Source organism: Podarcis erhardii (assembly GCF_964252035.2).
Source record: "Podarcis erhardii genome assembly, chromosome: 6".
Lineage (NCBI taxonomy): Eukaryota > Metazoa > Chordata > Lepidosauria > Squamata > Lacertidae > Podarcis > Podarcis erhardii.
The window spans coordinates 30,009,362-30,037,254 of NC_138510.1; the positions used below are offsets into that span (position 1 = coordinate 30,009,362).

Below are 27,893 nucleotides of genomic sequence, written 5' to 3' on the forward strand. Positions count from 1 at the left end.
CAATAGGAAGCGCCACCCTGCCCTGCTGCCTCTGCCACCAGTGATTTCAGCTGAGATCTCAAGCCATTTTGGGGACGCTCCATCTGAGGCAGTGGCCTCACCTTGCCTAATGGCTGGGCCAGCCTTGATCCAAGGTAGGATACAAAAGTTTATGCCATTGCTACACAACTGGAAGTCAGAAATCCTTGCAAATCTCCCAGCAGTTCCAAATATACTTTGTACCCTCATCTCTTCTGGACTGCTAGTGCTGGTTTAGGGGTTTATCATGCAGTTCACTGTTAATGGCACAGAGATCTCAGAGAGTTCAACATCTATACCTGACGATTTGTGGTCTGAGCCTGCTGCACCGAGGTAATGGATGGTGTGTAGACGCTGTTAGTAGCCAGTGAAACTGTAGCCAACGAGGGTGTACTGCCTTGACACTGCTCCCTTTTGTGGGTCATGAATGCAGGCAGTGAGTTGAATTGCTTCTTACATTTCCCACAAAGAAACACATCTTCATCATCTGCAGTCAAAAAGAGAGAAAAGTTATTGATCCAACTCCAGCGTCCTTTTCAATTGCCGCACTCAAATAATAAAATAGAGTTTCAACAAGAGGAAGTAAATTTGCCTTTTAGGCCAGAACAGAAGCTCTTAGTCAGAGGCAAGTGAATTGGCAAACAGTGGGATTTCTCTTCATGGTTAACTTTCTAAAAGCAGTTTCTACCTCAAGAAAAGTCACCTGTTTATACAGCAAATCACATTTTTTCTGCCTATACAAATGAAAGAGCTACATATCGTCAAACACTAGGAAATATTGAGTGGACAAGCACTTGGAAAGCAGGGCTGGCATGCCCACTGCACATTTGGAAACAACCATTCCCATTTATACTTTGTGCACAGGAAGCAAAACACAAATGCTACATAAAGTGCCACCTGAGGCGGGTGAGCTTCCCAGTTGTGCTATTACTCTGATGTAAGAGATGAAACGACAAAAGCACAGGAAAATGCTCAAAATGGCACTGTAAAGTTTATTCATATATAAATTGTTGATCAAATATTGCTGATTGCGTGCTGTGTAGCACTTGCTGATGTAAGTATACTTGTTTTGTTACTGTTTCAATTTTTTTTAAAAGCCTCTAAGCCTTGATGCAATATCATACAAGAGCAGTAGGAAAGCCAGATGTCACGTTTCTAATTCTAATCTAATCTATTTTAATACTATTCTAATTCTAAATTCCACCTTTATAAATTATGATGGAGCTGCAATGCAGATTTACTTGAAAGCAAGAGCCAATGATGTTTAGGACCAAATTGTACATCGCCAATCTAGAGTGAGAGGAAGAAAGCAAATCAAATTCTATCACCATTTGTAGGAGAAATTTAAAACAAGCAAACAAACCCTAATATATTCCAAGGGCATCTAGTACCACAGCCAACCCAATAAACAGCAATATGCAAATCCAGACTTCATATCACACCCTGCAGGTAAATCTCTGTAGTCCTGGCAATTGCAGAATTTGGTCAATGGGAGGAAACCACAGAGGGAGAGAAGGGAAACAGGGCTAGTCCATCAGCTCTGCTGATAGACCTTAGTTTATCTTCTCCCTCAACAATCACCTAGCAATGGCTGCATCATGCTGAACTGTTTCCATCCCAGCTGGTCATCTTAACATTAGTAACTTTAAAAATTGGTGCCTAAGTTTGCTTTTCCCCTCCTCCCTTTCCATCTCCCTTTCCTTTGGTGGTATGTCTTTTTCATTAAGGCACTATAAGAGCCCTTTTCATTGAAGTGAGGAGTAAAAATGCCTTAAATAAACAAACAAAAAATGCATGCCAGTCTAAACAACAACCCTGCATCCCATATGCAAAAATGGCCAGACAAAATTAATATCCTGGAAATGCCTGCTGAAATAAAAATGCCTTCACAGCACCACAAAATCCATACAAATGTTGGCATTCAGCTATCCAGAACAATTTAAAACAGCTTAAAACCAGCAGCTTTGGGTAGAGACAATGCACATACTTTTGTAAACCAAGAACATGTTTAATATTTTTTTTAGAAAAACAACAACAGCTATGTAAAACATTAAAAAGTACAGCATCTTAATTAAATGCAGCACAGAATTAATGGGTTTACAAAATCCATTTAAAAGTCAGCAAGGAATGGAACAAGCATATGTATCCTACGAGGCAATTCCACAGATATGGGGCTCCCACCCAAAAGTGCCAGTCTAGCACATAGGGTGGCCAATCAAAACTGGGAGCATTACAGGCGCTCCCCACCCCCATGCCAGGGTTCATAGTAACAAAATCAAGCCCCAAGAGCCTGCAGTTTGCAATTTTCCATGCTGGCTAGGGAGCAAGGGAAGTCAGCAAAGAAGCTGAGGAGGAGTTGCCCTTCTGCATGGGCACAGTCCAAGGCCAGAGATTCTGCATCCTTGCAATAAACCAAAAGTGGGGGATGGGACCTCTGATTCTTTTCTTTCTATCTCATTTGGTATGCAGAGAAGGGCTCACCCATGGACTGGATGGTGGTGGATGTGTTGACGGTTTGTCCTGATGGATCTGTTACTGCTCCCTGGCCATCTAGCAAAGACTGAACAGCCAGAACCGTCTGATTATCCATACCTGGAGAAACAGAAATGGTGGTTAGAGGGACTGTATTCAGAAACACTGGATTTGAATTTTTTTAACTATCAAGCATATCGTGCATTCTGCTGCAAGACCCCCGTGTCCCAACCAGATTATAATATAACCTTTTCCCTTCTCTACTTTTTTCTAACCTTTTGATTTACAGTCACCTATGACACAGGTGGCGCTGTGGGTTAAACCACAGAGCCTAGGACTTTCTGATCAGAAGGTTGGCGGTTCAAATCCCTGTGACGGGGTGAGCTCCCATTGCTTGGTCCCAGCTCCTGCCAACCTAGCAGTTCGAAAGCATGTCAAAGTGCAAGTAGATAAATAGATACCGCTCCAGCGGGAAGGTAAACGGCGTTTCCGTGTGCTGCTCTGGTTCGCCAGAAGTGGTTTAGTCATGCTGGCCACATGACCCGGAAGTGTCTGCGGACAAACGCCAGCTCCCTCGGCCCATACAGCGAGCTGAGTGCCGCAACCCCAGAGGCGGACACGACTGGACCTAATGGTCAGGGGTACCTTTACCTTTACTATGATATCAATAAGGATGCAGGTGGTGCAGTGGTCTAAACCACTGAGCCTCTTGGGCTTGCCGATCAGGTGGTTGGCAGTTCGAATCCCCGTGACAGGGTGAGCTCCCATTGCTCGGTCCCAGCTCCTGCCAACCTAACAGTTCAAAAGCACACCCAAAAGTGCAAGAAGATAAATAGGCGGGAAGGTAAACAGTGTTTCAGTGCGCTGCTCTGGTTTCGGTGTTCTGTTGCGCCAGAAGTGGCTTAGTCATGCTGGCCACATGATCCGGAAAAACTGTCTGTGGACAAATGCCGGCTCCCACAGCCTATAAAGCGAGATGAGCACCACAACCCCAGAGTCATCTGTGACTAGACTTAACTGTCAGGGGTCCTGTGGGAATGTGGTCATTTGTCCATAAGAGCATGGGCAAAAGATTATTATTGCAAGGATGATCTCATAGCAGAAAGCATTGCTTGGAAGCATGATCAACGCGTGGAGAGCTCATGCCATCCAATGATTGGTCCACGTAGCATAGCATGATCAACTGCGTGGTCTGGTGTGAGAACATGAGACTAATGCATTGTATTGTCTTTTATCTGCTGACTGAGGCAAAGCTCTCTCCTTGAATTTGTATCTTTTCGTGGACACACAATAAAGGTTGGGGCAGCAGCAGCTTCTAAGGAGAGCTGCGGCCAGACTTCTTCAACCCATCTTGGCGTGAGACTGATTATTTACGGATGGCGAGCTGGTTCTCGTCATTTGGTGCCCCGTGTGACTACCTTCGGACTCCACGTTGTTTCTCAATCGTCCAGCGCTCACCACACCTTTTTCATCCGCTTCGGATCCCAGTGAGCGCTCCCTGTCCTTCTGCCTTTGTGGGGCAGTCTTGGCGTGAGACTGATTATTTACGGATGGCGAGCTGGTTCTCGTCAGGGTCCTTTACCTTTACCTTTTATGATATCAATACCCCACAATTTTTAAAACCTAACATGTTTTATTACTCTATTAAAGCAACAAGATTGACAATATTGCTAAGGCTTTCTTTCTAAGATTCTACCAGTAAAAGCAGAATGATTATTTCTAGTACACAAGTGTAGGAATAAGTGGGTTAAAAGGCTCATCGCTAAAAAGCACTAAAATGGGTGGGGAACTGGAGCAAGCCTGCTCACTTGACAATCATCTGACAACACCATACACAGTGCTTTGAAGCCTCAACAATCTGCTGATCGTCAGTGCATGAAAAAAGCCTGGTGTGGCACTTGACATCCCAACAATGTTGATTGTCAGGAATACAAAATACCACAATCTGCTCTATGTAGCCACCAATCAGCTGCTTGTCAGGGCTTCAACAACCTGTGCATGGCTATATGCAAGACCCAGTGATTGGGTGATTGTTGGGGCTTCAAAGCACTGTTTATGGGTGTTTGCAAGTGCCATTGATCAGCTGCACCCCTTTCTAGCCCAGCTGCATCTTTATGACATCAGGTGTCAATCTCACGGGGGGGGGGGAGGGGTGCTACCAAATGGAAATGTTAGAAATGCATCATTTATACTCTTGCACACATTCAGATTGCAAACCTAAACACACTTACTAGGAAGTGAGCCCCACTTCTAAAGAAATACGCATATCAATCAAGGCCAGCTAAGTTTTCTGCAGGTTCATGGGAAGTATTTTACTGAACCTGAAACACGGATTAAAGCTGGCAAATAACCTGTACTGGAGAAACTTCAAAAAAATCACCATAACATATATGTTATGGTCAACCACTACACTATTAAATTTGAAAGGGAAGGATGAATTTTAGGGCTAACTAAACCAATACAGATTCTGTGTCCAGACAGGATAGGATACTGCACAGAGAAGGAAGTGATCACTGTTTTTAAATGGTTACCTTGGCCCTCTTCCATGCTTATGAAGCTATGCAGTCACAATGCAAGATTAAAAGGAGTTCTGATATAATTGGGAGTTTCCTGTGAAGAGGGCTTGTTAAACCACTTTGAGAGTTGCAGTTCTGTGATAGGAACAGGCTCCCAGGATTGGGAAGCCAGGACTGTTTAAAATGGTATCATGGTGCTTTAAATGTTTGTGTGGCCTTAGAATTAAATTAAATGTCATACTCATAGTAGGCCCACTGAAATCAACAGAGTAAGGCAAGTCCAGTCACTTCAGCGGGTCTACTCTGAGTATGCCTAAGTTCACCCTTACCCCTGGTAGTTTCAGTGAGTTTCAAGCATCCTTATTTCCCATTTCTATACAAGCCATTGAGTTCCATGATATCTTTCTTCCTGATAAATATGTTTGTGATTGCAGCTTTCACATTCTCCAAAACAGGAACCCTCTGAATTTTAATTTTTGTGTTGTAAATATTGCCACAGTTTTTCTTGCTGTCTTGTCTCTCTGGCTTGCTTAAAAATTGCATTCACAAAATAAAGAGACAGAACCAGAATGCATTAAAAGGTATACATCATCTAGATTCTGGACAAAGAACTACTTATTTTATTTGATATCCACTTAAGACCTTACAGTTCTTTTTTCCATCAATACAGGAAGTAATTCTATGATCCTGAGTTGTATATTCCTCTGTATCTAGTCACAACACCCCTGTGAGGTTGCTGAAATGAAGGAAGCTAATCAGGAATGAACTTTTGTGTGAGAAGATGCAGTTCTGGTACTGAAATTACCATAATTTGATAAGATCAAAACATTTTCAGAGGCAACCTATTTTTTCATTCTAACTGTATGTCCTTCACATATGATTCCAGTTCACAGATTTGGGGTTCTAGTTGAACACTAAGTAGACCCAACATGCCTGAAATCTGCCCAACCTGCTCTAAAACATCAGTACCACATAGCAGCATCACATGATCACTTAAGACAATCTGTGATAGCTTTTTAGCCCTTGTTGCTCTATTTATGAACATGTGTGATGGAAAATTGAGAAAGTAATTATTCCACAGCACAGAAAAATTAAATGTTTTCACCTCTCATCATACTTGAACTCAGGGTCATCCAATTAAATAGATCAGGAAGAGATTTTGGGCAGAAAAGCACTGATTTGCATAGTGCACAATTAATTTATAGAAATCAATGCCAGAAGATGTGATGGCTACTTGCTCAGGAGGCTTAGAATTAGACAAATCCATTGAGAATAATGGCTACAAATCATGATCCTATATGCACTCTTCAGAGTAGAAGGAAAGGTAGACCCTTTTTCTGCCTCCCCACTTCCAGCTACTCTCTGAAGACTAGAGAAGAAACCCTCTTAAGAATATTAGGGGGGGACTAGACCATGTGAAAAATGAACATAATATTTTAGCTGCAGTTCATTCATTTTCAGCTTTGTATTCTTGTTATAAAAAAGTGCAGCTAGACATTCCGTTGTTGCGCCCATAACCTAGGCTTAAGCTGCCATTTAGCCCCTTGCTTTCATATCTCTGTTTCTAACACTGATTGTATGATTCTATGTATCTGAAGAAGTGTGCATGCACACGAAAGCTCATACCTAGAACAACTTAGTTGGTCTTTAAGGTGCTACTGGAAGGAATTTTTGTATTTTGTTTTGACTATGGCAGACCAACACGGCTACCTATCTGTAACTGGATCTATGGTTCTCTGTGAGATTCCCTGAAACATCTGGCCATGGTAGAAAACCAAGGTGCTGGGTGAGTCAGATGGTGTATCTGATCCAGCATGTTCCTAGAGAAGACATTTTGGCCAAGATGAAGGTATGTGAATTAAGACACTGGGAACATAAAAAACCAATTTTAAGCACCATTTGTGTAGGAACAAGCCCTAATTTACAACTGATTAACAAGCAGCCATCCACTCTGTGGGGCAACCTTTCCAAGAGCACAAGAAGCTCAACCTAGTTTTAAAGTGGCAGGTGTTGAAGGAATTTTCCAAGGGTTTTCCAAGCTTGGATCTCCAGCTGTTTTTGGACTACAATCCCCATCACCTGTGACCAGTGATCCTGCCAGCTAGGGATGATGGAAGTTGTAGTCCAGCTTTGGAAAACCCTGCTTTAGAAGGAAGAGGAAACTGAGGTATCGTTGAGGGGTGTAGGAAAGTCTTTTTGCTTAGATCTTGCAGTACAAAATCGCACCCAGAAGGACACCCGTCGCCTCCCTGCGCCCCCCGAGTCCGGCAGCAGCAGGAAGAGCCGCGCCCGCAGGCTGGCAGCGTCTGCTGCAGCTGCTGCTCCTCCGCGGGAAAGCGGCGCAGCGGGGCCGCCTGAGCGGCTGTTCCGTGAACCCTCCCTCGGCCCCCGCGCTGCCCGGAGGCGGCCCCGCGTCGTCCTCCTCTCAGCCCCTGCCCCGTCCGCAGCGGCGGGAGGGGAGGCGCCCGGCGTGGAACAGCCGCGTCTGTCCTTGCGGCGCCTCCCCAACCAGCGCTAGGCCTCAGCCCGCCCGACTACACGCACCCCCCCCACCCCCACCCCGATATCGAGATGTAGATACCTTCCAGCGCCTCGAATATCGCCTGCGCCATCTTGGAGCCGAGGCAGAGCAGCCTAAACGGGCATTGTGGGAAGGAAGAGGGAGGCTCGCTTTGCCGCCAGGGGGAGCAAGAGGGGGCGGGGAGGGGAGGCCGGCTGAGGGAAGAGCCGCTCCGCGCATGCTGAGGGCGTCGCTTTATGGATGCGGGTGGGGGGCAACGTCCAAGCGCGGGGGGGGGGGGGGAGAAGAGCTGCGCCTACATGATGTAAATAAATGGAAATACTTAACTCAGAGTAGCCATAAAGCTTATTTGCTCCTTTTACTACAGTACTAACTAAAAATAGAAAGATTTCGGTAGATTTTTCTGAGTCAACAGAAAGTAATTCGAAACAACTCTGTTTTTTAATTGTTTTCTTGGGTTACAGAAGTACACGCATTGCCTCTATTTTCAGGTCCTTTCAGTCCTTTCTACAGATCGGTTGTATCCGATGGGAAACTTTAATAATGTTGAGATGTTACAGGTAGGTAGCCGTGTTGGTCTGCCATAGTCAAAACAAAATAAAAAAATTCCTTCCAGTAGCACCTTAAAGACCAACTAAGTTAGTTCTTGGTATGAGCTTTCGTGTGCATGCACACTTCTTCAGATACACTGAAACAGAAGTCACCAGACCCTTCTATATAGTGAGAAGGTGGGGAGGGGTATTACTCAGAAGGGTGGTGGGAATGGGTGATTGGCAGATAGCTGTGATGAGCCTGTTGACGACTCTTAACGACTGCAATAGGTCTTACAGGAAAAAGCAAGGGGTGAAAAGGTGAAAAATGGCTTTGTCATGTATAATGAGATAAAAATCCAATGTCTTTGTTCAGACCAGGTCTCTCCATGGTTTTAAGTTTGGTAATAATGTTGAGATGTGTCATTCCAAATCTGCTAGACAGAGCCAGACACAGGGTGTTGGCAGGTGGGTGTCCATACATAAATCCTGGCTACTATGCCCATGGTCAGAAGCGGCACCTGCTGCTTAAGAAAAATTTTGCACGACACGCAGCAGGACAGAGTCTCAAACAGAGATGTGCTCTGCCAAGCCCACATTTCTAAGCATGTTCACACTCCTGTCTTATCGATGTCTAGGCTGGCTTAGTCATTTTCACAGAATGGAAGATGCGGGATCCTTAAGGATGTGCTCTATATGGGAACCTGATTTCAGCCACCAGGCCTGCTGGCAGCCCAACTCTGTATTACAAAGATGTCTGGAAATGTGACATGAAGGCTGGCAACATCCACCCTGCTGTGTGGGAATCCCTTGCAGATGACCACAGTGCCTGGAGAAACAAAGTCAGGTCATGCATCCATAGCAGTACCAGAGGAGGAATGACTGCTGGGAAGGGCGCAGAGAGAAGAAATGCCATGGTTTCAGTGCAGCAGCATAACCAGACACCTTCATTTGCCTCAGCTGCAACAAAACATGTCTCTCTCCCATATTGGTCTCTACAGCCACCAAAGGCTCTGTAACCTTCCAACAGTTTGATTTCACCCCCAAAGGCGCACTCCTCCATTGTCTCCTGAGACAGACGGATACCAACGGGGGAGATTCATGAGGTTGGTCCTCCTGATGGCTGTGCTGGTGCAGGTCGATGCTTTTGTGTGCATGCACACTTCTTCAGATATGCACACAAATGTTTATACCAAGAACAAACTTAGTTGGTCTCTAAGGTGCTACTGGACAATTATTTCATTTTTACTTTATATATTTTGACTGCGTCAGACCAACACGGCTACCTACCTGAATCTAGATGCATTGTAATGTGATTTGGCTCCACACCCTCTACATCTTTTTATTATTATTATTGCAGGAGCAAAATCAAGAGTTTATGCTCTTTCAAAAGCAGTAGTCTTACTGTATGTGTAAGGCGGTAGTTCATGAAGTTTTTGAAAATGTGCTGCAAGTGAAAATATAGTTGAGAGTTATTCTGTCACCAGATGTGAGGCAGAGTAGGCTGGGAGTCACTTACGACAACCTTGTACACAGAATCGTTTCCCACTAGCGCTGTGTAAAATAGAACAAAAAAGAAACACAGTGGGGGCTGATGCCCATTTGGGATTGGTAAGGGAGAAGGCAGAGAAGACCCAACAGTAGGTGGAGCCAGAGGCGACGAGAAGCAAAGCCGTCCCCTGACAGGTTGTAAGCATGAAGGCAAACGAAGGTTGCCTGAGGGCAAAGTGAGGCTGGTGCGGCACCGCCCCGTTCGCCCTAATCGGACCAGTGACTGAACGGAGAGAAGCCCATAAAACTCCCCCCCCCCCAGCTGCTTGCGCCTGCTATCGTTTCTCGTTGCCCTTCCCTTGGTTGGGCGGAACTGTAGTGCGTGGGTTGAGTTTTCCACACCGACGCTCTTTGCTCAAGCTCCATTTCCATGCATTCGGTGCTCTGGCAAATCGTCCCCTCGGGTTGCGAAAGTGCCGGGATCGCTGTGCGAGCGCGAGAGAGAAGGAGAGCGCGAGAGATTCTTCGGCCATGGGGGGCGAGACGATGTTGCGGACCCTGCTCTACACCGTCAACTCCCTGCTGCAGCAGCGCAGATACCAGGCGGCGTTGGCCGTCGTCAAGGGCTTCCGTAACGGAGCAGTGTAAGCCCTGGCTGGAGAGGAACGGTCTCTCCTTTCCCCCACCCACCGGGAATGGAGGCTGAGGGGCTCCCGTGTCGGCCGGGGGCGGAGCCTTTGGGCGGGCGCCGCTCCAACGGGGAGCACTGAGGGAGGACTCGAGCCCCGGCCGGGCGGGAAAGCCTCCCGGGTAGTTTGCAAACCACCAGCTGGGGGCAAAGGACTCTCTCCCAAAAGCCCTTTCCACGGGGAATGCCGTCTCCGTCAGTGTTAAACAAACACGATTCGTGTGTGTGTGGTGGTGGGAATGAAGGCTCGCTTTCTTTCTGGCGCAGGGCCGCCTTTGAATCGCCGAGGGTTTGTGCTAAGCAAAATTAACTACAGTACCTCATAGTGGACGAGTCTTTCCCTGAGAGGATTGACAGCCACGTCTTTGACGAGGTGGCAGTAGACAAGCGTGCCAACTTGAATTAAAATATTGGGGAGAAGGGGCAAGCAAGCCCCGCCCCACATAATCGATTACAAGGGCGAGGCGCACGCACCCCGTTTGAATGGCACTGACCATCAACTTTGGGAGGCGGCCCTCTCAAATATTTCAAGAGGGGGTAAAAGGATCCCCTCGGTCCCTAGGAGATGGCTCCTATGGCAGTAGATATGACTGCCAGGTATTTGTTTATTTTATTACGGTTCCCATTAAATGTATACACCGCTTGATTGTAGGGGGGAACCTCGAAGTGGTTTATAAAAAAGTTAAAACAATAATAGGAAAAGTCCACAGTAGATATGACTGCCAGGTATTTGTTTATTTTATTACGGTTCCCATTAAATGTATACACCGCTTGATTGTAGGGGGGAACATCGAAGTGGTTTATAAAAAAGTTAAAACAATAATAGGAAAAGTCCACAACAGTAGTAAATAAATAAGTTTACCACGTCTCTTTAATTTTCTGCTTGTACTTCACTTCAGTTGAAGTCAAAACCTGGATTTATGGTTGTTTTTCCAGTGACCTGAAATCAAGGTTGAGTTATTAAATATTAAATCCATGCCTCCTGTTGTAGAAATCGTATGGATTAGTATGTGTAAACCACACCCTTGCTATGTTCTTTTTCTTAAATGTCAGGGTGTGGCTTAAACATGCTAATCCAAAACTATTTCTACAAGAGGCAAACCCTATCAACATAAGCCATAGCCAATAAACTAATACTGTCGAAATATATTTAATACCTCAAAAGTGATTGGTTGCCGAATCATGTTGCTTTCTACTTTACACACATTTCTAAAATCAGGTTTACATGCAAAGTGGCGTTACGTGTAAAGTGAGGGAGGGGGACTGGGGTCTTTGAGGTATTGTTGAACTCCAACTGCCATCAGCCTCAGCCTGCATGGATGGCCAGGAATTACAAGATGGCAAGAGTCTTTTAGGCCAGCAACTTCTGGAAGGCTAAAGGTTACCTATCCCCACTGTAAAGTGAATTGAGCTGCCGTTAGTGTAATCTGCATACCTGCGCATATCATACAGGCGTAAATAAACGGTTCTCTCTGAAAAATTGATTACTTTATGGCTAATGAGACAAATGCAGTGCTTTTTTCTGGGGGGGGGGGAGCAGAGGTACGCATACCCCTAAACATTTTGTGAATCTTTGTACTTTTGGCCATTTACTGTATTTATTTTTCCTGATTTGAACTATAAAATGGTGGTTTTCTTGAGTCTAAATGAGAGTACCCCTAAACATTTTTAAAGGAAAAAAGCACTGGACAAATGAATCAATAACTTGATTCAAAACAACATTTGTACATGTGTGCAGAGTTTATTATCTTCTTTCCTTTTGCCAGGTATGGAGCAAAAATACGTGCCCCCCATGCTTTAGTGATGACATTTCTCTTCAGGAGTGGAAGGTATATTTATCAGTCCCTTTCTTTTTCATATATATGTGTGTGTGATTATTTCTTTATAAGACTATGTGATTTGATAAGGTTCAGTACTGTACAGCTATTGTCCTCTGTGCATATTGAACCCAGTGAAACAGGATCCTCCTTATTTATTTATAAGATTTATTCACCGTAAGGTCCCAGAATCAATTATAACTATACAATCTTACAATTATAAAAAAACAACTAAAAACCATTCCAACAAAAAACAGAACATGCTTTCTCTCTCTGCATTTCTTTGGAATAGAGCAACTAGATTAGAATACAAGGAGACTTGTATTGTATGTCTTCTTGGTGTTAATGAATAGTCATTTTCTTTATTTTTAATTAAAGGCTACAAATGACATGTTTAGTGTTGTCCTATGAATATGCACTCAGAAGGCAGGTTTAGAATGGCAGCCCAACAGCACAGCATGTTTACTGGGAAGAAAGTCCTGGTTGTGTCCATTGGGGCTTAGGCTGCCATTTTGTCACATTTACTATGGGACCTATTCATGCCCATATTAATTTAATTATTAATAGATTGGCTAATCTGTCTTTAGATTTTATTGCTTTCTGAAACTGGGATAAATGATCACTGTGACTTTCTGAAGTAGATCATAGGTTACAACTTAGTAGTTAATTTTTATTCACTTCTCTTTTAGTTGAAGAGTGTACTATCTGTAATAACAGGTTTTCATTTTTTCTCTCTTAGTTTAAGGGAGAAATTGAAAGCAATTGCTCGTGCCACTTACACTCATTCCAGAAACCTGGCATACTTTGTATTCACATACAAGGGCCTGTTGGCCCTACAGTCGCAAATGCAGGGAAAGAAGATCCCATTTCACTCTTTCCTCGCAGCCTGCATTGGAGGCTGGTTGGTGTTTGGAGAAAATAACAATATTAACAGCCAGGTAAATGATGGCGTTGTGTGCTTCTGGGTTTATACTGCTGCCAATTTGATGCAAAGTGAAAATCAAGTGATGTTAGTGATCCAGGTTGCTTCCTATTTAACTGCCCTTCAAGTTAAAACTTGAGGACAATAAAATAACAGTGCCCCAACACTTCTGCATCTTTCACTCTCCAAGGTGCTCTATAGAATGGGGGAAAGGGTTGTTTTAGCTCAGAATTCTATTAATTCGGTCCCATCACCAGTTTCTGCTTCTCTCAGCTGCCTGTTTTGATCAGGTTTTTTAATTAAATATAAGCATTGCTTTAACTGGTGCACCAGTGACCCATCTAGCTCAACATATTGCTTCTACCTGGAGAAATGGTTTGCCTTTGAAAGCTGCAGTTAGTGATATTTTTTAATGTTTCACAGAGTTAGAAGGCTGCAGTGGGAAGAGGACTCCCCCCCCCCCAATTTGAAAAGACTAGGGTCTCTAGGTATATTTTTGCTTCTCCCTAGGTTTACTCTGCATCAGCTTTGAAAACAGTAATCTTTCAACTGAGCACACAAGTTACTTTTTCAAGCAACTAAATTTTGCAATGCTCGATCATACGCTGTTGCTAAAAAAGACAAACAGCCCAGCTGAGAGACTACAAAAGTATTATAATGTTTTTAAAAAATGATTTGACATAAAACCAACTTGGTGATTGCCTAAATTGAGGACTGTTGGAAATAATCACTTTCTAGATATGTTCCTTGCCTAATATTTGTTTACAATTTCCCCCTACAGATAAACATGTACCTATTGTCTCGTATCCTGTTTGGCTTGTCCCGACTGGCAGTGGAGAAAGGTTACATCCCAGAGCCAAAACAAGATCCCTTTCCACTCTTTGCTGCTCTGGTTTGGGGGATTGTTCTCTGGCTCTTTGAGTACCACCGACACACTCTACAGCCATCATTGCAATCATCCATGACCTACCTGTATGATGACAGTAATGTCTGGCATGATGTTTCTGACTTTCTTGTATATAACAAAAGACCTGCTACCAATCAGTCTTGAAAGACCTTTTAGTAATGGCACATTCCAACAGCAGGGCTTTTATGCTTTTATTTGACCACACTTCACTGAAAATCGTTAACGTTGGATGTTGATCTCTACATGGGTCTGGCCACGTTGTTCTGTGTAGGCCTCTGGTTTCTCTGGTTAGAGCTTGAAAAGGCCATATTCCAAGCAAACCATTTTGTAATCTTTTGTAAGGTGATCCTCTTGTCTGTAAGAGGCTGTTTCCTTTTCAGCTGTGGGTGGAAAAAATGCACTATAAATGCACTGATCTTAAAACTTGAGAAAATAGGGTGAAAATATTTTCTTTAATACTGAAATACCAGGTGCCATAGGTAACTTTCTGCCTACATATATGCAATACAACCTTCACTGCTTCCTCAATTAGCCATAGAAGAAATAGGTTCATTCTCATCATAGTAAATACTACATAAAGCTCAAGTTAGGATCTTTGTGTGCAGATATGGTACTGGGAAACTTTACTTCCTATATGCATGTTTGCTAATTCATCTTTCTTACATTAACCACCTATAACAACATAAAACCAGTAAAAGTGCATTTAAAAAAAGAAGACGACTAAAAAAGGGGGGAGAGTTAAGCAACTAAGAGAGGCTTTACTGCAAACACGGTACGTAATCTGCACTGCAAAGGGCCTGTTTTAAAATTTCATCATCAACAACTTAGATAAATGCCAAGATTTATTCAAAGAGTTGAGGTTCATTCCTCTAGACTTACAGCCTAGAGAAAGCTATGAAACGAAAGAAAAAGGAGTAGATGGATTGGTGAAAGGGTAGATACAGTGGCAAATGAGAGATTTGCTTCTATTTTAACATCTTCACTGTTAGGCGTATAAATACCTGAATAGTTTTCTTTGGCCCTAGCCTCTTCTAGTTGGAACGGAACAGAGGATGCAACTATACACTCTTACAACTGCGGTTGCAGTTGGCAAAATATGGTAACGCTATGTAAATAGACCTTTGATAAAAATGTATCTGATCAAGCACCTGCTGTCATAGAAGCAAAGATGCCAATGGATTGTTGAGGGTGTTGCTTTTATGACACTGCCTTATCAGAAAATGTTAAATATAAGGTAAGCCACTGATTATAGCACAATTATAGGAAAGTGACATAAAGTATTGCAGCCTAATCCTCTGGGCTTGCAATGGCAGCTCTTTTTGTGCTAGTTTTGCACAAGATGGGGGGTGGGGAGCACTTGAGTTACGAATTAAATATACATAGGCAATGGGAAAATGCTGGGTAAAGAACACGGTTTTGTTTTGTTTTTTCACTTCTTGGGGTATTGTCATTGATTTTTTATTTTATCATTGTTTGGTAACTTGTGATGGTTTATTATTTAGTCCTGTCAGTTGGAGAAGTTTTTTTAAAAGAAAAACTTATAGGGCCACAAAACTGGTGTATGCTTCTTGTTCTTTTGTCACATCTTTCAGTGGTTTGCTTGTTTGCTCCCAATGTATCAGGTTGTATCTGTGAGCATCTGTCTTGATCTGGCACGTGAGCTGCCACCTTCTTTCTCCTGAATCTTTACTACCATGTGTGAAATATCCTGCAAACCCCCGCCCCCAATTCCCTGTCCCATCAAATCAGATATATGAAAGAACAAACCCACCAAACACCTTCAGAACATTGATATTTTAAGCAGCAACTATGTTTTGAGCTTTTCTGGTCTCTCCCCAACATTTGGTTGCTTCCATGCAAAGGCACTATCTTCTACCCCCCACCCCCACCCCAAACAACAGACAGTACAGTAGCTGTTGCTTACTACAGTGTCAGCATAATCGTAACAGTGCCTGCAATATATTTCCTTAATTTACATATAACTTCTGCTGCCCTCCTGTCCCCAGAACGCTAATGCTAAGCTCTTCTAGCAAACTGTCTGAGTCTCTTATCTGTCTGCAGTTCAGAGCACAAAACTGCCATAAAACACATCAAACTCTGGTCCCACCACAGCAGCACCCTTTACATATCTGTCTGTGGCAATTAACTGTGCTTTTTAAAGACTGCTGTCCTGCTGTGTAAGGATAGAATGCTATGCTACAAAGTCAGTCAATTTCCCAGGGAGGTAGCTGGAATAATTTTAAACAGCATTTAACATCCACCACTGTTCCTATAGCTCGATTGGTGAGGTCGAATCCCTTCTGCCACTAATGTGATTGAACAATGCCAGTGTGTGCTGGGGAAGTGAACTAGAAGTAATGGGTCTGTCTGAAGACTCTTGGATACATAGGTTCCATTCCTCACCCTTCCAGATCGTATTGTTCGGCAAGCTAAGTGTTCTGTTTGGTTTTCATGCTAATAAGAAAGAAACACAAACAGGAATAAGGAGACGGTTTGAAAATCCACCTCCCAAGCAGCCCGTCACATCAAAATTAAGCAAGTCCCAACCATCCCCACTCTGAAGATCAAAACAGACATGCATATGTGTTTACAACAGCTCAATTGTGGCTTCTCATTGAAGGCTCAGCTCTTTTGTGTTTTGTTCAAGAGGAGATCTTGGTTCCCAATGCTGGGGAAATGTCTATCCCAATCTGATTTGCCATAACTGTTGTGCTTGAAACAAAAAAATTCCTTCCAGTAGCACCTTAAAGACCAACTAAGTCAGTTCTTGGTATGAGCTTTCGTGTGCATGAAGTGTGCATGCACACGAAAGCTCATACCAAGAACTGACTTAGTTGGTCTTTAAGGTGCTACTGGAAGGAATTTTTTTGTTTTGACTATGGCAGACCAACACGGCTACCTATCTGTAACTGTTGTGCTTGAATAACACTGCTTCCACAGTGTAATGAAATAGTGCAAGGAACCTCTACAAATGCCATGCAGACTACTTAATTATTTCAAGGAGTGGGGGGAAATTGAAATAAGTAAATAGCTGCACAATTCTAAAAGTTTAGGGAAATGTAATGTTGAGCTCAAATTACAAAAAAAGAAGAAGTTAAAAACCCCATGTATTTATGGTCCTGTATTTATTCTTAATTCAAGTCCTCTAAAAACCTGGATCTACAATAAGGTCTAGTTTCTCCTCCATTAATAACACTATTGGCTTGTTTGATAAAAGTTATTTACAATAGGCTTCCTAACATATATTTGGAGGTCTTGATTTGTAGACATCTGCAACAGATATTTACAAGAACAACAAATAGAACCAGTGACCTCTTGACAATGCCAAGAGCCTGTTTTGTTGTTTACGTTGTTTGCTATTTTTAGTGCATACTGCTCTGATTTCCTTAGGCAGGATTAGTGGGAAATAAGTGCCTTTTTGTGAAATACATAAACACACCTTCATGTGGGTGAATGTGCTTCCCCGCACCTTACTGCTGTTTTCCAAATCATTTAGATTGGTAAACAGCAAAAAGCCACTTCACACCTGCAACTTTGTCTTTGTCAGAGGGAAATGTGCGCCAACATTTATTGTTCCATTTAGTTTGCCAGCTTGAATGACCCCTCTCTCTTCCCACATACTCTGTTCTGTGGTTTCTCCTGACACCCCTAGAACCACCAGAACCAATTTCAGTGGGCATGTCAGGAGTGGGGAAACCCCATTGCACAAGCGAAATCATTGTGCAGGTTTCTATTGACAGGGCTCCTTAGGTGAATCCTTAGGTGAAAGTCTTAAATCCTATTATTTGGAAATGTGTGGGTTCTGACCAGGGCTTTTTTTACAGCTGGAACTCACCAGAACTCAGTTCAGGCACCTCTCAGGTGGGTGCCATTGCCATTATAAGAGAACAAAGGAGGCGAGTTCATGGTGAGTTCCAGCACCTCTTTTTCTAGAAAAATAGCACTGACTCTGATACACAAAGAGATCTGTTGAGTGTTTGGAGACTTAGGTGTGCAATACAGTATTTGGCAGCGACAATGCAGAATTTCCTAAAAGATAACAGAATGTACATTTGTAACAGACTGAAACGTTGACTTGAGTTTTTTCAGGCAATAGTGGATGCATTGAAACATACAGTTAAAGTAGCAGATTGGCCAGACTGTTTCAAATAAACTGCTATGTACTTTAACAAAATGTAGTAGAAAATTAACTTGTTAGTTAGTAAGGTCTAGCTGCCAACACAGCTTTGCCACACCTTTGGTTTGATACTGAAGTATATGGAAACAAATTAAATGCAAAATATCTGCTTTAAGATGCACTTCTGTATAATGTGTTTTTTCTCATTTTAACCTTTTTTTTAGGGATCCGACACGCAGCTTGTGAGAACACCTTACATTCAGACTAGATGTTTCTGTTCCTTAAGAACGTAAAGCTAAGTTTGCAAATGTGATGGAGATCACTAAGATACTGGGCAGAAAAGGTGATTTTAAAAATAAGCCTACATGCATATATTTCTAGAATCCTTAGTCTGTAATATCAAAATGTTACGAAGTTTACTTAAGCTTTTCACGCTAAAAGAAATAATAATTTCAGTATAAGGATCTTGTACAAGTGTAACATGCCTGTCAACTGTAATTTGGCATCTGCCAGCTTCATTAAAATGATATGCAAATTATGGGGAGCAATTAAATATGCATATTAGCTGCAGCTGTCCAAGTCCTGGCTACGTTGGCAGTGTGGCCTTCACACTGACCAAGTTGTCTACCTCTGCTCTAAATGATTTATACTGTTAATTAAACTGCAGCTTAATTAAATTCATCTTCCTAACAACATGGAAATGATTAATTATAAACAAGTAATGTTGCTATTATCCAGTATCTCATATTATCACAGAAAATATAGTCATGGGTTAAACCATATAGATTTTGAAAGTATACTGGTGTCTGCCCTGGTATTTTTTACTACCTTGGTTCTAGGGGCAAGGGTGGCACTTAAAAGTATTGTGAATAGAATTATTATTATTATTATTATTATTATTATTATTATTATTATTATTTAATGACCATTCAATAATTCAGAATTTTGTCGTTCACAAAGCTGACCAGCTAATCCTAGCCAAACCAGTTGCTGAAACATATTGTCACAGCTATCACAAAAAGGCCACAATGGAATATTGAGGGCCAATGACATGTTGCATGTAGCCATTTTAAGGAGCTGTGCCACACTATGGATCCATGTTGGGTACTAATTACCGTATTTTTCGCTCTATAACACGCTCCAGACCATAACACGCACATAGTTTTTAGAGGAGGAAAACAAGAAAAAAAATATTCTAAACGAAATAGTGGATATATGATTTTTGTGGTTCATGCTGTGGCCACAGACATGTGATCTGACAGTGAGTTTGGAGTAGCCCAATGCAAAAGTCCTGAGGATCCATGTGGATCCATGCTTTGTAACCACGGAGAAGGGAAGGAAGGGGAACCATGGATCCACTGCTCACGACTGCAGCAGATCCCCCCCCCCCGCCACCCGCAGGCATTCGCTCCATAACACGCACAGGCATTTCATTTCCCCTTACTTTCTAGGAGGAAAAAAGTGAGTGTTATGGTGCAAAAAATACGGTAATTCAGCATCTTCTTTCATCTTGTCTATATGTCAGAAACACATTAGGGGAATCCCTGACTTGCCCCAGCTCCCCAGCACATGTTTTTTGCATTGTAGAAAAGACGAGAGAGAAGTCAAATATGTACTTCAAACATTAACCTGTGCAGAGATCTCTTTGATCTCCAAAGAATTATTTTAAGAGCTGTACTAAGCATTATATACAGATGTATGTAACATTCTCCTGTGTGCGTTTTCTTCCTATTGAAGTAAGAAGCAGCTTCAGGAGGCTGCAAACTTGAGTGTGCCTCTTTCCCATACTTGCTGTATTTCTCCTCTGCACACACACCGCAACCATGACAGAAAAGATTTTGACATCCATGTGGGGAAGGAGGGGAGGTGCCAGAAAAAGCAGCCAGCACACAGAAGGGTTAAACAGCCTCCCCACTCAACATTACATCATTCTATACTATCTCTCTCTATATATGATGGGAAGTTACCTGTATCTGTGTACATAACATCCAGTTTGTCCTTAATGGTTTCTAACCAGTTTGTTTCACTTCTGCTTGCAGAGAGACAGAAATAAAAATGAGATGGTGACAGACATTAGGTCATGCTGCTCTTGAATTGTTGCTTTGGTAAAGAAAACAGAGAGGCCTTTCCCAATATGCCTCTATCCATTTAGGAGGAACAGAGTAATGCCCAGCCTGAACACCCAGCACTAAATTGAAATTAGTTAATTGGTCAGGACTCTGTAGCTGTACATAGGAGCCCTCCATGCCTTGTGTAGGCTATTCAGAGTTATGACGACTGATTCGATTTTGTACTGGGAACCCTGGCTTTGTGCAGGGGAAAGAAGTGTATATGTGAACTGGGGGAGTATCTCTGGTGGGTTGCTGTACTGAAGCCGAGTCTTGTCTTCTTTTCTTTTTTAGAAGTACATTCTTGAACAGCACAAAAGTAAAGGCAGTTAGTTCTGAAGAAGCCCCCTCCCCAGAAGTACCTAGCAAGGATTGGCTTTGTTCATGTAAATGTCACCTCTGTCGTTGTCCCCCCCTCCCCAACCTTTAACAGAAGGTACATCATCTTGTTATGTTAGATTGAAATACAGGTTAATATTGAAAGTTGCAATCCAGGCCTGAATGTTTTGGGTGTGCGGATATCCTTTCCAGGGTCTGCATAATTTGCACTGCACTCTTAAACTAAGGTTACCAGATTTTTTTTCAATGAATCCGGGGACACTTTTCAACTTCCTACTAAATAGATGGATTTTCTCAGGAGACAGATTTGTAAATCCGGGGACGTCTGGTAACCTTATCTTAAACAGCATTTTTAACCACCTTTGAGGCAACAGAACTGTGTGATGTTAAAGAGGAACAACCTCCGTTCTCCTGAAGTGGACAGGCTGGTGGACGTCTGGCTACCCTTAGGGATGAATGTGGGGGGGGGGGTTAAGCGGATCTGTTCACCCTGAATAAACTTACTCCACGGATTTGAAATTAAACTTTTTAATTCCATTTGGCATTTCTGAGCTCCCTGCCAATGGGGATCATCGCCTTGCTAAAAAAAATAAAAAATCTTTTGTGACAGTAGGAGGAACAGCTGGTGCAGCAGCTGTGTCCAAAAACTGCACACTAAGAGAGCTGCAGAGTCTCCATGGGGGAAGGGGGGAGCAGAACTACCACAAAACTCTGCCCTACTTTCTCACAGATTGGGGGTGGGGTGGGGTGGCACGTGAATCAAACCACAGACTGCTTCCATCTGGTCTAACTGTTGCTCCGTTACAGTAACGTTAGGATTCGATTTGGCATTTGTAAAGTATAGCAACCTTCCACTAAAGGAAGGTAAATGCCTATCTCAAACTATAGTTCCCCAGAACCATGAAACCCACCAAGCTTTTCTCTCTCTGCAATTTTAACATAGTATATATATTTTAGCACCAACAGTACGGAGATAGAATACAGAAACAAAAGGATCTCTGCCAGGAATTAGTAAGATTGAGTCTTTCACATCAGGATACAGTGGCGCAGGAGTTTTTTCTCTGGCTGCATACATATCGTGCATATAAAGCACACGGCTTCCCCTCAAAGAATCCTGGGAGCTGTAGTTTACCTCTCACAGAGCCAATTCCCAGCACATTAACAAACTACAGTTCCCAGGATTCAATGGAGGAAGTCATGCTTTAAGTGTCTGGGGTGTACACAGTCTTTGTGATGTGACTCCATAGTGCTGTAGGCTATGTGAGAATAACAGAACCCTGTAAATTTGGGGGGTGGGGGATTACACAGCCCCATCCATGCGCTGTCTCATTTGTACGCACCTGAAAGCCATGCGGGATCGCACTACAATGATGCATCTCCTATGCTGCTGCCGCTAAGTGTGGATGAGAGCAAAGGCAAAGAGGAAGCAGATGATGCAACAGAGGAGCGAAAAGAACATGGTTGAGGGATGTAAATGTTTCCTTTACTAATACGGACAAGCAGCTTTATCTGAAAGCAGTTGCTTCTTGTTAAAAATGGATTGTTTACTCAATAGACCGCACACAGTCACTACAGGGGAAAGAAATGCACAGTAGTTGCCCCAGAAGCTAAAAGAGATAGTGCTTCATCTTCATGGAGATGCCAGCACTTTCTGACTTCATGAAATTGCCCAAAGCTCACTCTGCGAATTGAAAGAGGGTTGTCAACACAGACACAGGGAAGTAGTTTTCGACATCATTTTGAGATAAGCTGCTTTACCCATATGACAATGCAAAAACATCTGCCATGGTAAAGGTGGGAATCCTAAGTGGTATCCCCAAGACTGCAAAAAGAGGGTGGAATAACCAGGGTTAGCACTCATGACTGCGCCATGATTAACCCACTCTACCACCAGCATTACCTTTCAAATACTGTCCTCCTTACTGATCACAAAGCTTTCAGTGAGGATGGGGAAGACGTTCAATTCAGTTCACACTTAAAGGGAAACCTACCTAATTAAAACTTTCCAAAACAAAACACAACCATCCTTAGAAATTGGCACTTCTCCCAATTTTGCAGTGCAGTTCTCCAGGCAAGTAATTATACAAAAATGCACATACAAGGGTAAAGTGCATAGTAATGCATATATTCGTGAAAATTATATATAAAAATGCATTGTATTAAGAGAAATCACTTTATAAAAATGTGTATTAGACAAAATCATGTACTAAAATGTGTATATTGGGAGAAATTTGTACTAAAATGTTAATTAATTTTCTTGAGGATATTGGGGGTTTTTTAAACAAAAACAGGTAGAAATTCCAACTGAAAATTGGAAGAATGAGAAACTGAAACCGACATATTAACTCATCCCTAGCTTTAAAGCATTATATTTTTTATAAAGCAAAAGTGCCCCATGAAGTGCATTCGCAAGCAAAGAGTTACTCAATACTTAGCACATTCTCTAACTATCTTTTCAAATGTATGAAAATATTGATGTTGAACTCTTGCCTAGGGTTCCTCCTTTGGCTAAGGACTGAGAGTAATTATTCTCTTGCTATTCCCAGTCTGCAGGAGTAAAGGAATGGTTCTAACTTAGCTTCTTCTGGCTGGCAGAGTGACCCCAAGCAGTCTAGGCTTCCAACCACAGTTCCAACCTTTATGTGGCAACCATGAGGCTGTACTAGAGAAGCCGAAATACAGGTTTCGTTTTAAACCTAATTAGTGTGTGCAAAACCTGTTTTATGAATGCAACCATTTCACCTATTAGGCTCTCTTATCGAGATCTGACTAACATATACATAGATCCTCATCCATTCTTAATGCAAACAAAATTGCCCCGCATAATATATAAACACACCACACAAACACACATATACAGAGAGACACTCTCATATATTTGACTGAATCTCATGAAGCCTCTTGTTTAATCTGATTGGCTTTCTGTTTGTAGGCTTGTGTGTTTGAACAATTCTAGTGACTACTCTTCTGTTATAACCTATGGTTAAAACATTAAAGACTGACTGACTCATTTGGCAGCTACTTTTATATTAATGAAGTCATAAATCACATTGGCTTTTTTTGCAGTCACAATACACTGATAACTTATGTTTAGCCTGGGTCATAGAGTTGTAGAGTCTGAAGGGTCTGAGGGTCATTAATGCAGTCCACTGCAATGCAGGAATCTCAAGTAGAGCATCCTTGACAGGTAGCCATCTAACCTAACTACTACTACTACTACTACTACTTCTTCTTCTTCTTCTTCTTCTTCTTCTTCTTCTTCTTCTTCTTCTTCTTCCCTCTGCTTGCACCTTTCAGGGGAGTCCAGTCCACCATCAAACAGTTCTTACCATCAGAAAAATGTTCCTTGGATTCTCTTTTCTTGGAACTTGAAGCCATTGGTTTGGTTCCTACCCTCCAGAGAGGAGAAAACAAGCTTGCTCCATCTTCCATGTGACAGCCCTTTAGATATTTGAAGGTGGCTATCATATCTTCTTTTGGAAGAAGAGAAATGATGGCCTGTAAAATCTCCCCTGCAGTTTCATAAGGAAATTCCTAACAAGTGCTAACAAAGGGGATAGTTAATAAAGCTGCTTCCCGAGCCCCTCCAAGCAGGGCTTTTGTGCCTATAACATGCAGAAATCCATCAGGTGAAGCTTTTCCTTTCCTGTCTCCATCCTGGGAAAAGCTCTTTGGCTGGCACTTGTGTTCACCATAAAGCTGTAAAAAGCACAAGAGCCGTACCTCTAAAAACCTACCATGTACCACACTTCAGAATAAGCCAAACCATTTCAGGCATGAGTTGTATGGCAAATTGTATTTGATGTTGAAAGCCTTGGTTTGGTGGGAAGGAAAACTGTCCCATGACATTTAGGGCTTACATAACACAAAAGTGATCCAGACTAATTCCCTTCAGCAATGCAGGATGCCACCATGTCTAACACATTTGCATTTTATTTTATCTAGTACACTAGTTTATCACGTGCAAGAAAAAAGACGAAACAAAATATGCAACACTATGTAACTTTTGCTGCCTGAATTAAAAGCAAGATGGCACCTACGGAAACCAATCAAAGTGGCAGATGAACTTTAGTTTAGCACTGGCAATGGAACAGCGCCCTCCTCTGCATATGAAGGTAACAGGCAGGTATAGGGCAAGCAGCATGGCACACCTAGCTCTTTTCTTGGAACAGTTTGCTTCCACCACCCCTCCTCTCTGTTACCCGAAACAGCTGCCCCACTCTGCTTAATGGCAGGATGGGCCCCAGCACTACAGGGCAATCAGGCCTTATGCATGAAAGCAGAACCAGTTCACCATCAGACATACACTCTACCATTTATTATACCAGAGTCTATATTTCAATTTTTGCGAGAATCTTGTGTGGCATATCATCACAATGCACATGGAAGGGCCTCCACAATCTAGACCATATTTTGCGGGTGTTCCACTGTTATCTTCTACTGTTCTATCTTTTAAATGCTGGCTTGCTTCTTTTTCTTTTTGTCATGTGTAGCAGGAGCCTAGCATGTTTACTCAGGGCCACCCTTTTCAACAAGGTTTAACCCAAAGTGAGCGTGCACAAGGGTTCTAGCTGTGGTGACTATTTCATGGAAATAAAAGCATAGTACATGCAGTACAGTGGTGATCCCAGAAATAACATTCAAAGGGGACAATAATAGAAACAGAAACAGGTATTAATATAATACATCAATGAGGCCCATTATTTTCACTGTTGCAATAGTAATACTGTACAATGCAATTACAAAGAAAATATTACAGTCTTATATTCAACAACTACTTGTGTTGCATAAGCCACCTTATCTTACAGTCCTACCTAGGTGGTAGACCATTGCTTGTGCTACTCATGAATTTGTAGTTGTTTAATTACTCATTCCCATCCACCCAGAATTGTGGTTTTATGAATGTGTATCTAAACATGTATTTTAAAAACTTGAATCTGGTGCACTCAAACATGCTTTACTTGATTTTTCTACACAGTGTCTATTGTTTCCCTCCTATTTTTGTATGTTCCATGTTGTTTTCTCTCTACCCCATGCTAAGCAAATAATGGTTTCAATGGCCATTCCACTGGCAGTGGCAGCATATATCTGGATTTGACAAAATATAAATATAGAATCACTCATCCCTGAATGTTTTCAGGTTTCCCATTTAATGTGCTTCACTTGAGCAGGATCATGTCCTAAATAAAAACTGAATGTATGCATGTGGTGAACACACTTATTATGCAGATTCACTTGCCAGGGCTACAAGATTGACTTCAGTTTCTTTCTGCATGTAGATGTAGGGGCAAACATATATCTCACACTGCTTAATAAAAGAAGAAAACTTTACAGCACCTGAACTTTTATCTGTAAGTTGGCTTGAGTTCCATCAGGGAAAAAGGCGAGGTATAAATTTTATTATTATTATTATTATTATTATCATTATTATTTCAAAGACTATGGGAAATATCCAGTGGAAGTTCTACAAACATGGAGCAAATACCCCAAGTACTCCTCTCAGGGTGCTTTAAACAGTATTTTCACATTTAGTAGAAGGCAACACCTGCAGGGTATACTAACTTTTGGAGGGTCCAGAAAACCAAGCTCTGGTGCAAACCTTAATCCATCCTCTAAGCCACTGTTCCAGTGTTCGTGAAATCATTGGGTTGTGTGGATTGAAGATAACAGAATCACCCAAGTCATCATGTTTTGTTGGGAAAAGGACAACTGTCTAGGTCCGATGCTCTATTACAAAGGAAGGGAACGTGTGGACCTCCAGTTGTTGTTGGACACCAACCTACTCCATCAGCCTCAGTCAACATGAGCAATAATCAGGGATGGTGGAATTTAAAGTCCAGCAAGATCTGGAGGACAACAGGTTCTTCACTGCTGCCTAACTGCATCCAGACGATGGTTCCAATGGAAGCATGCCACTCATAACAGAAGCGGTTCTTGAGGGCACAAGAAACTGGTAGGGAAAACGGATTGTAAAAGTTGGCAAGAAATTGGGGGGGGGGGGTGAGGGAAAGAGGCATATTTCCTGAAGGCCAACAAACATCACTATTAGTCTTCAATATCATCAATGCAGACTTCTTTACAAAGTTACAGTACAAAGACAGTAAATAAATTATCCTGTGGTATCTTACCAACTAACACATCACAGCATACACTACGGAGCACCAAAGCTTCAGATTTGTTGGATATGGCTACCCTTCTGGAATATGATAGATCCCTTCCCCAAGGAGTCTGCAAACTAATATTTGGAACAGAAGAGACAAAAGTGGAAGAGGATGGAATGGGGGTTAGAATATGTGGTTGGCCTCAGTGGGGGATGAGTTCTAAGATCCTTTCAGTAGAGCTTGAAGCTGCTTTCAGTAGCAGGACTAACTCGGTTCGTGTGAATTAGTCCTAGCAGGAGCAAACTTCCTTTTCATCTTTGCCAAGGCTCAGCAATCACAACCAGCCCCCACAAGCCTGAGATTCCGAGATAAAAGGCTGGTAGGCCAGAGGGCCTGACTCTGCATGCATCCTTGAAGCTCTGCCGCAGCTCCCGTCAACAGAAATTAATGGTGCACAGACCGCAGCTTGGGAAACTCGCTGCACGCAGGAAAGGCAGCGCTGCCACACCATGCATCCTTAGGTTAGAACAAAATAAAAGAAAAAAAAATTCCTTCCAGTAGCACCTTAAAGACCAACTAAGTTAGTTCTAGGTATGAGCTTTTGTGTGCATGCACACTTCTTCAGATACACTGAAACAGAAGTCACCAGACCCTTCTATATAGTGAGAAGGTGGGGAGGGGTATTACTCAGAAGGGTGGTGGGAATGGGTGATTGGCAGATAGCTGTGATGAGCCTGTTGACGACTGCAATAGGTCTTACAGGAAAAAGCAAGGGGTGAGAAGGTGAAAAATGGCTTTGTCATGTATAATGAGATAAGAATCCAATGTCTTTGTTAAGACCAAGTCTCTCCATGGTTTTAAGTTTGGTAATAAGTTGCAATTCAGCAGCTTCTCTTTCCAGTTTATTTCTGAAATTCAACCCACCTCTCAACCCACTGGAGTCCTTAGGTTAGGTGAGAGTAAAATCCCATTTGCCGTGTGTGTGTGTGTGTGTGTGTGTGTGCGCGCGCGCGCGCGTTACTTCCGAGTAAATGTGCCTGGAACCGACCTGAGCGTTCAGAGGCCACAGAAAAGTCGGAGGAGCTACGCTGCGAAATGAGAAGTTGGAACAACGCAGGGCACTTGGGGTGCAGGAAAGCGGGAGAAACTAGCGAAGGATGCGCCTTTAGAACACAAGCACTTACGCTGCAGCAGCATCAAGCGCCACTGACGCGCCTTGCGCGGTCGCCGAGGTTCCCCTCACAACTCGCTGGGCAACACCGCCTCCTCTCCCACGTGCCGCGCCGCAGCGTCTCCCATCCCTTCCTCCGCTCTGATTGGCTGAGCCCCGTTCCCCCTTCCGCAAC

General features: G+C 42.7%; 2 protein-coding genes and 1 long non-coding RNA gene across 5 annotated transcripts in view; 1 reads left to right on the forward strand and 2 right to left on the reverse strand.

Annotated features, from left to right (window-relative positions):
- ZNF341 (zinc finger protein 341) overlaps positions 1 to 7,740 on the reverse strand; it is a 29,145-nt gene extending 21,405 nt beyond the window's left edge. For both annotated transcript variants that reach the window (XM_081866787.1, XM_081866788.1), the window contains exons 1-3: positions 7,588 to 7,740; positions 2,500 to 2,610; positions 318 to 505 (exon numbers count right to left, since the gene is read on the reverse strand). In XM_081866787.1, the coding sequence (XP_081722913.1) occupies positions 318 to 505; positions 2,500 to 2,610; positions 7,588 to 7,618 (330 nt within the window). In that variant the 5' untranslated portion in view covers positions 7,619 to 7,740. The remainder of the gene's footprint in view (positions 1 to 317; positions 506 to 2,499; positions 2,611 to 7,587) is intronic.
- Positions 7,741 to 9,908: 2,168 nt separating this feature from the next.
- Positions 9,909 to 20,597, forward strand: PXMP4 (peroxisomal membrane protein 4). 2 transcript variants are annotated; one of them, XR_014157677.1, is made up of 6 exons: positions 9,909 to 10,192; positions 12,003 to 12,065; positions 12,793 to 12,991; positions 13,757 to 13,947; positions 18,224 to 18,342; positions 20,402 to 20,597. XR_014157677.1 is itself a non-coding variant. In XM_081866576.1 (4 exons), exons 1-4 carry the CDS (start codon positions 10,080 to 10,082, stop codon positions 14,024 to 14,026), a joined length of 645 nt encoding a protein of 214 aa, XP_081722702.1. In that variant the 5' UTR covers positions 9,914 to 10,079; the 3' UTR covers positions 14,027 to 15,436. The 2 variants fall into 2 exon arrangements, 1 of the variants encoding a protein (XP_081722702.1); XM_081866576.1 differs by lacking the exons at positions 18,224 to 18,342; positions 20,402 to 20,597 and having other exon boundaries at positions 9,914 to 10,192; positions 13,757 to 15,436.
- Positions 14,060 to 27,830, reverse strand: LOC309344307. Its single transcript, XR_014157678.1, has 2 exons — positions 27,732 to 27,830; positions 14,060 to 14,262 (listed from the first exon to the last, which is right to left on the reverse strand). It is a non-coding gene; the product is annotated as an uncharacterized lncRNA (long non-coding RNA).
- Positions 27,831 to 27,893: the final 63 nt, after the last annotated feature.

What these genes read in the sequence shown, in the direction of transcription:
- PXMP4 (XM_081866576.1), top strand. Translation starts at nt 10,080, where the DNA reads ATGGGGGGCGAGACGATGTTGCGGACCCTGCTCTACACCGTCAACTCC. An exon ending in TTTCTCTTCAGGAGTGGAAG is followed by an intron (nt 12,066 to 12,792) that starts GTATATTTATCA and finishes TTTCTCTCTTAG; the next exon opens with TTTAAGGGAGAAATTGAAAG. An exon ending in ATAACAATATTAACAGCCAG is followed by an intron (nt 12,992 to 13,756) that starts GTAAATGATGGC and finishes TTCCCCCTACAG; the next exon opens with ATAAACATGTACCTATTGTC.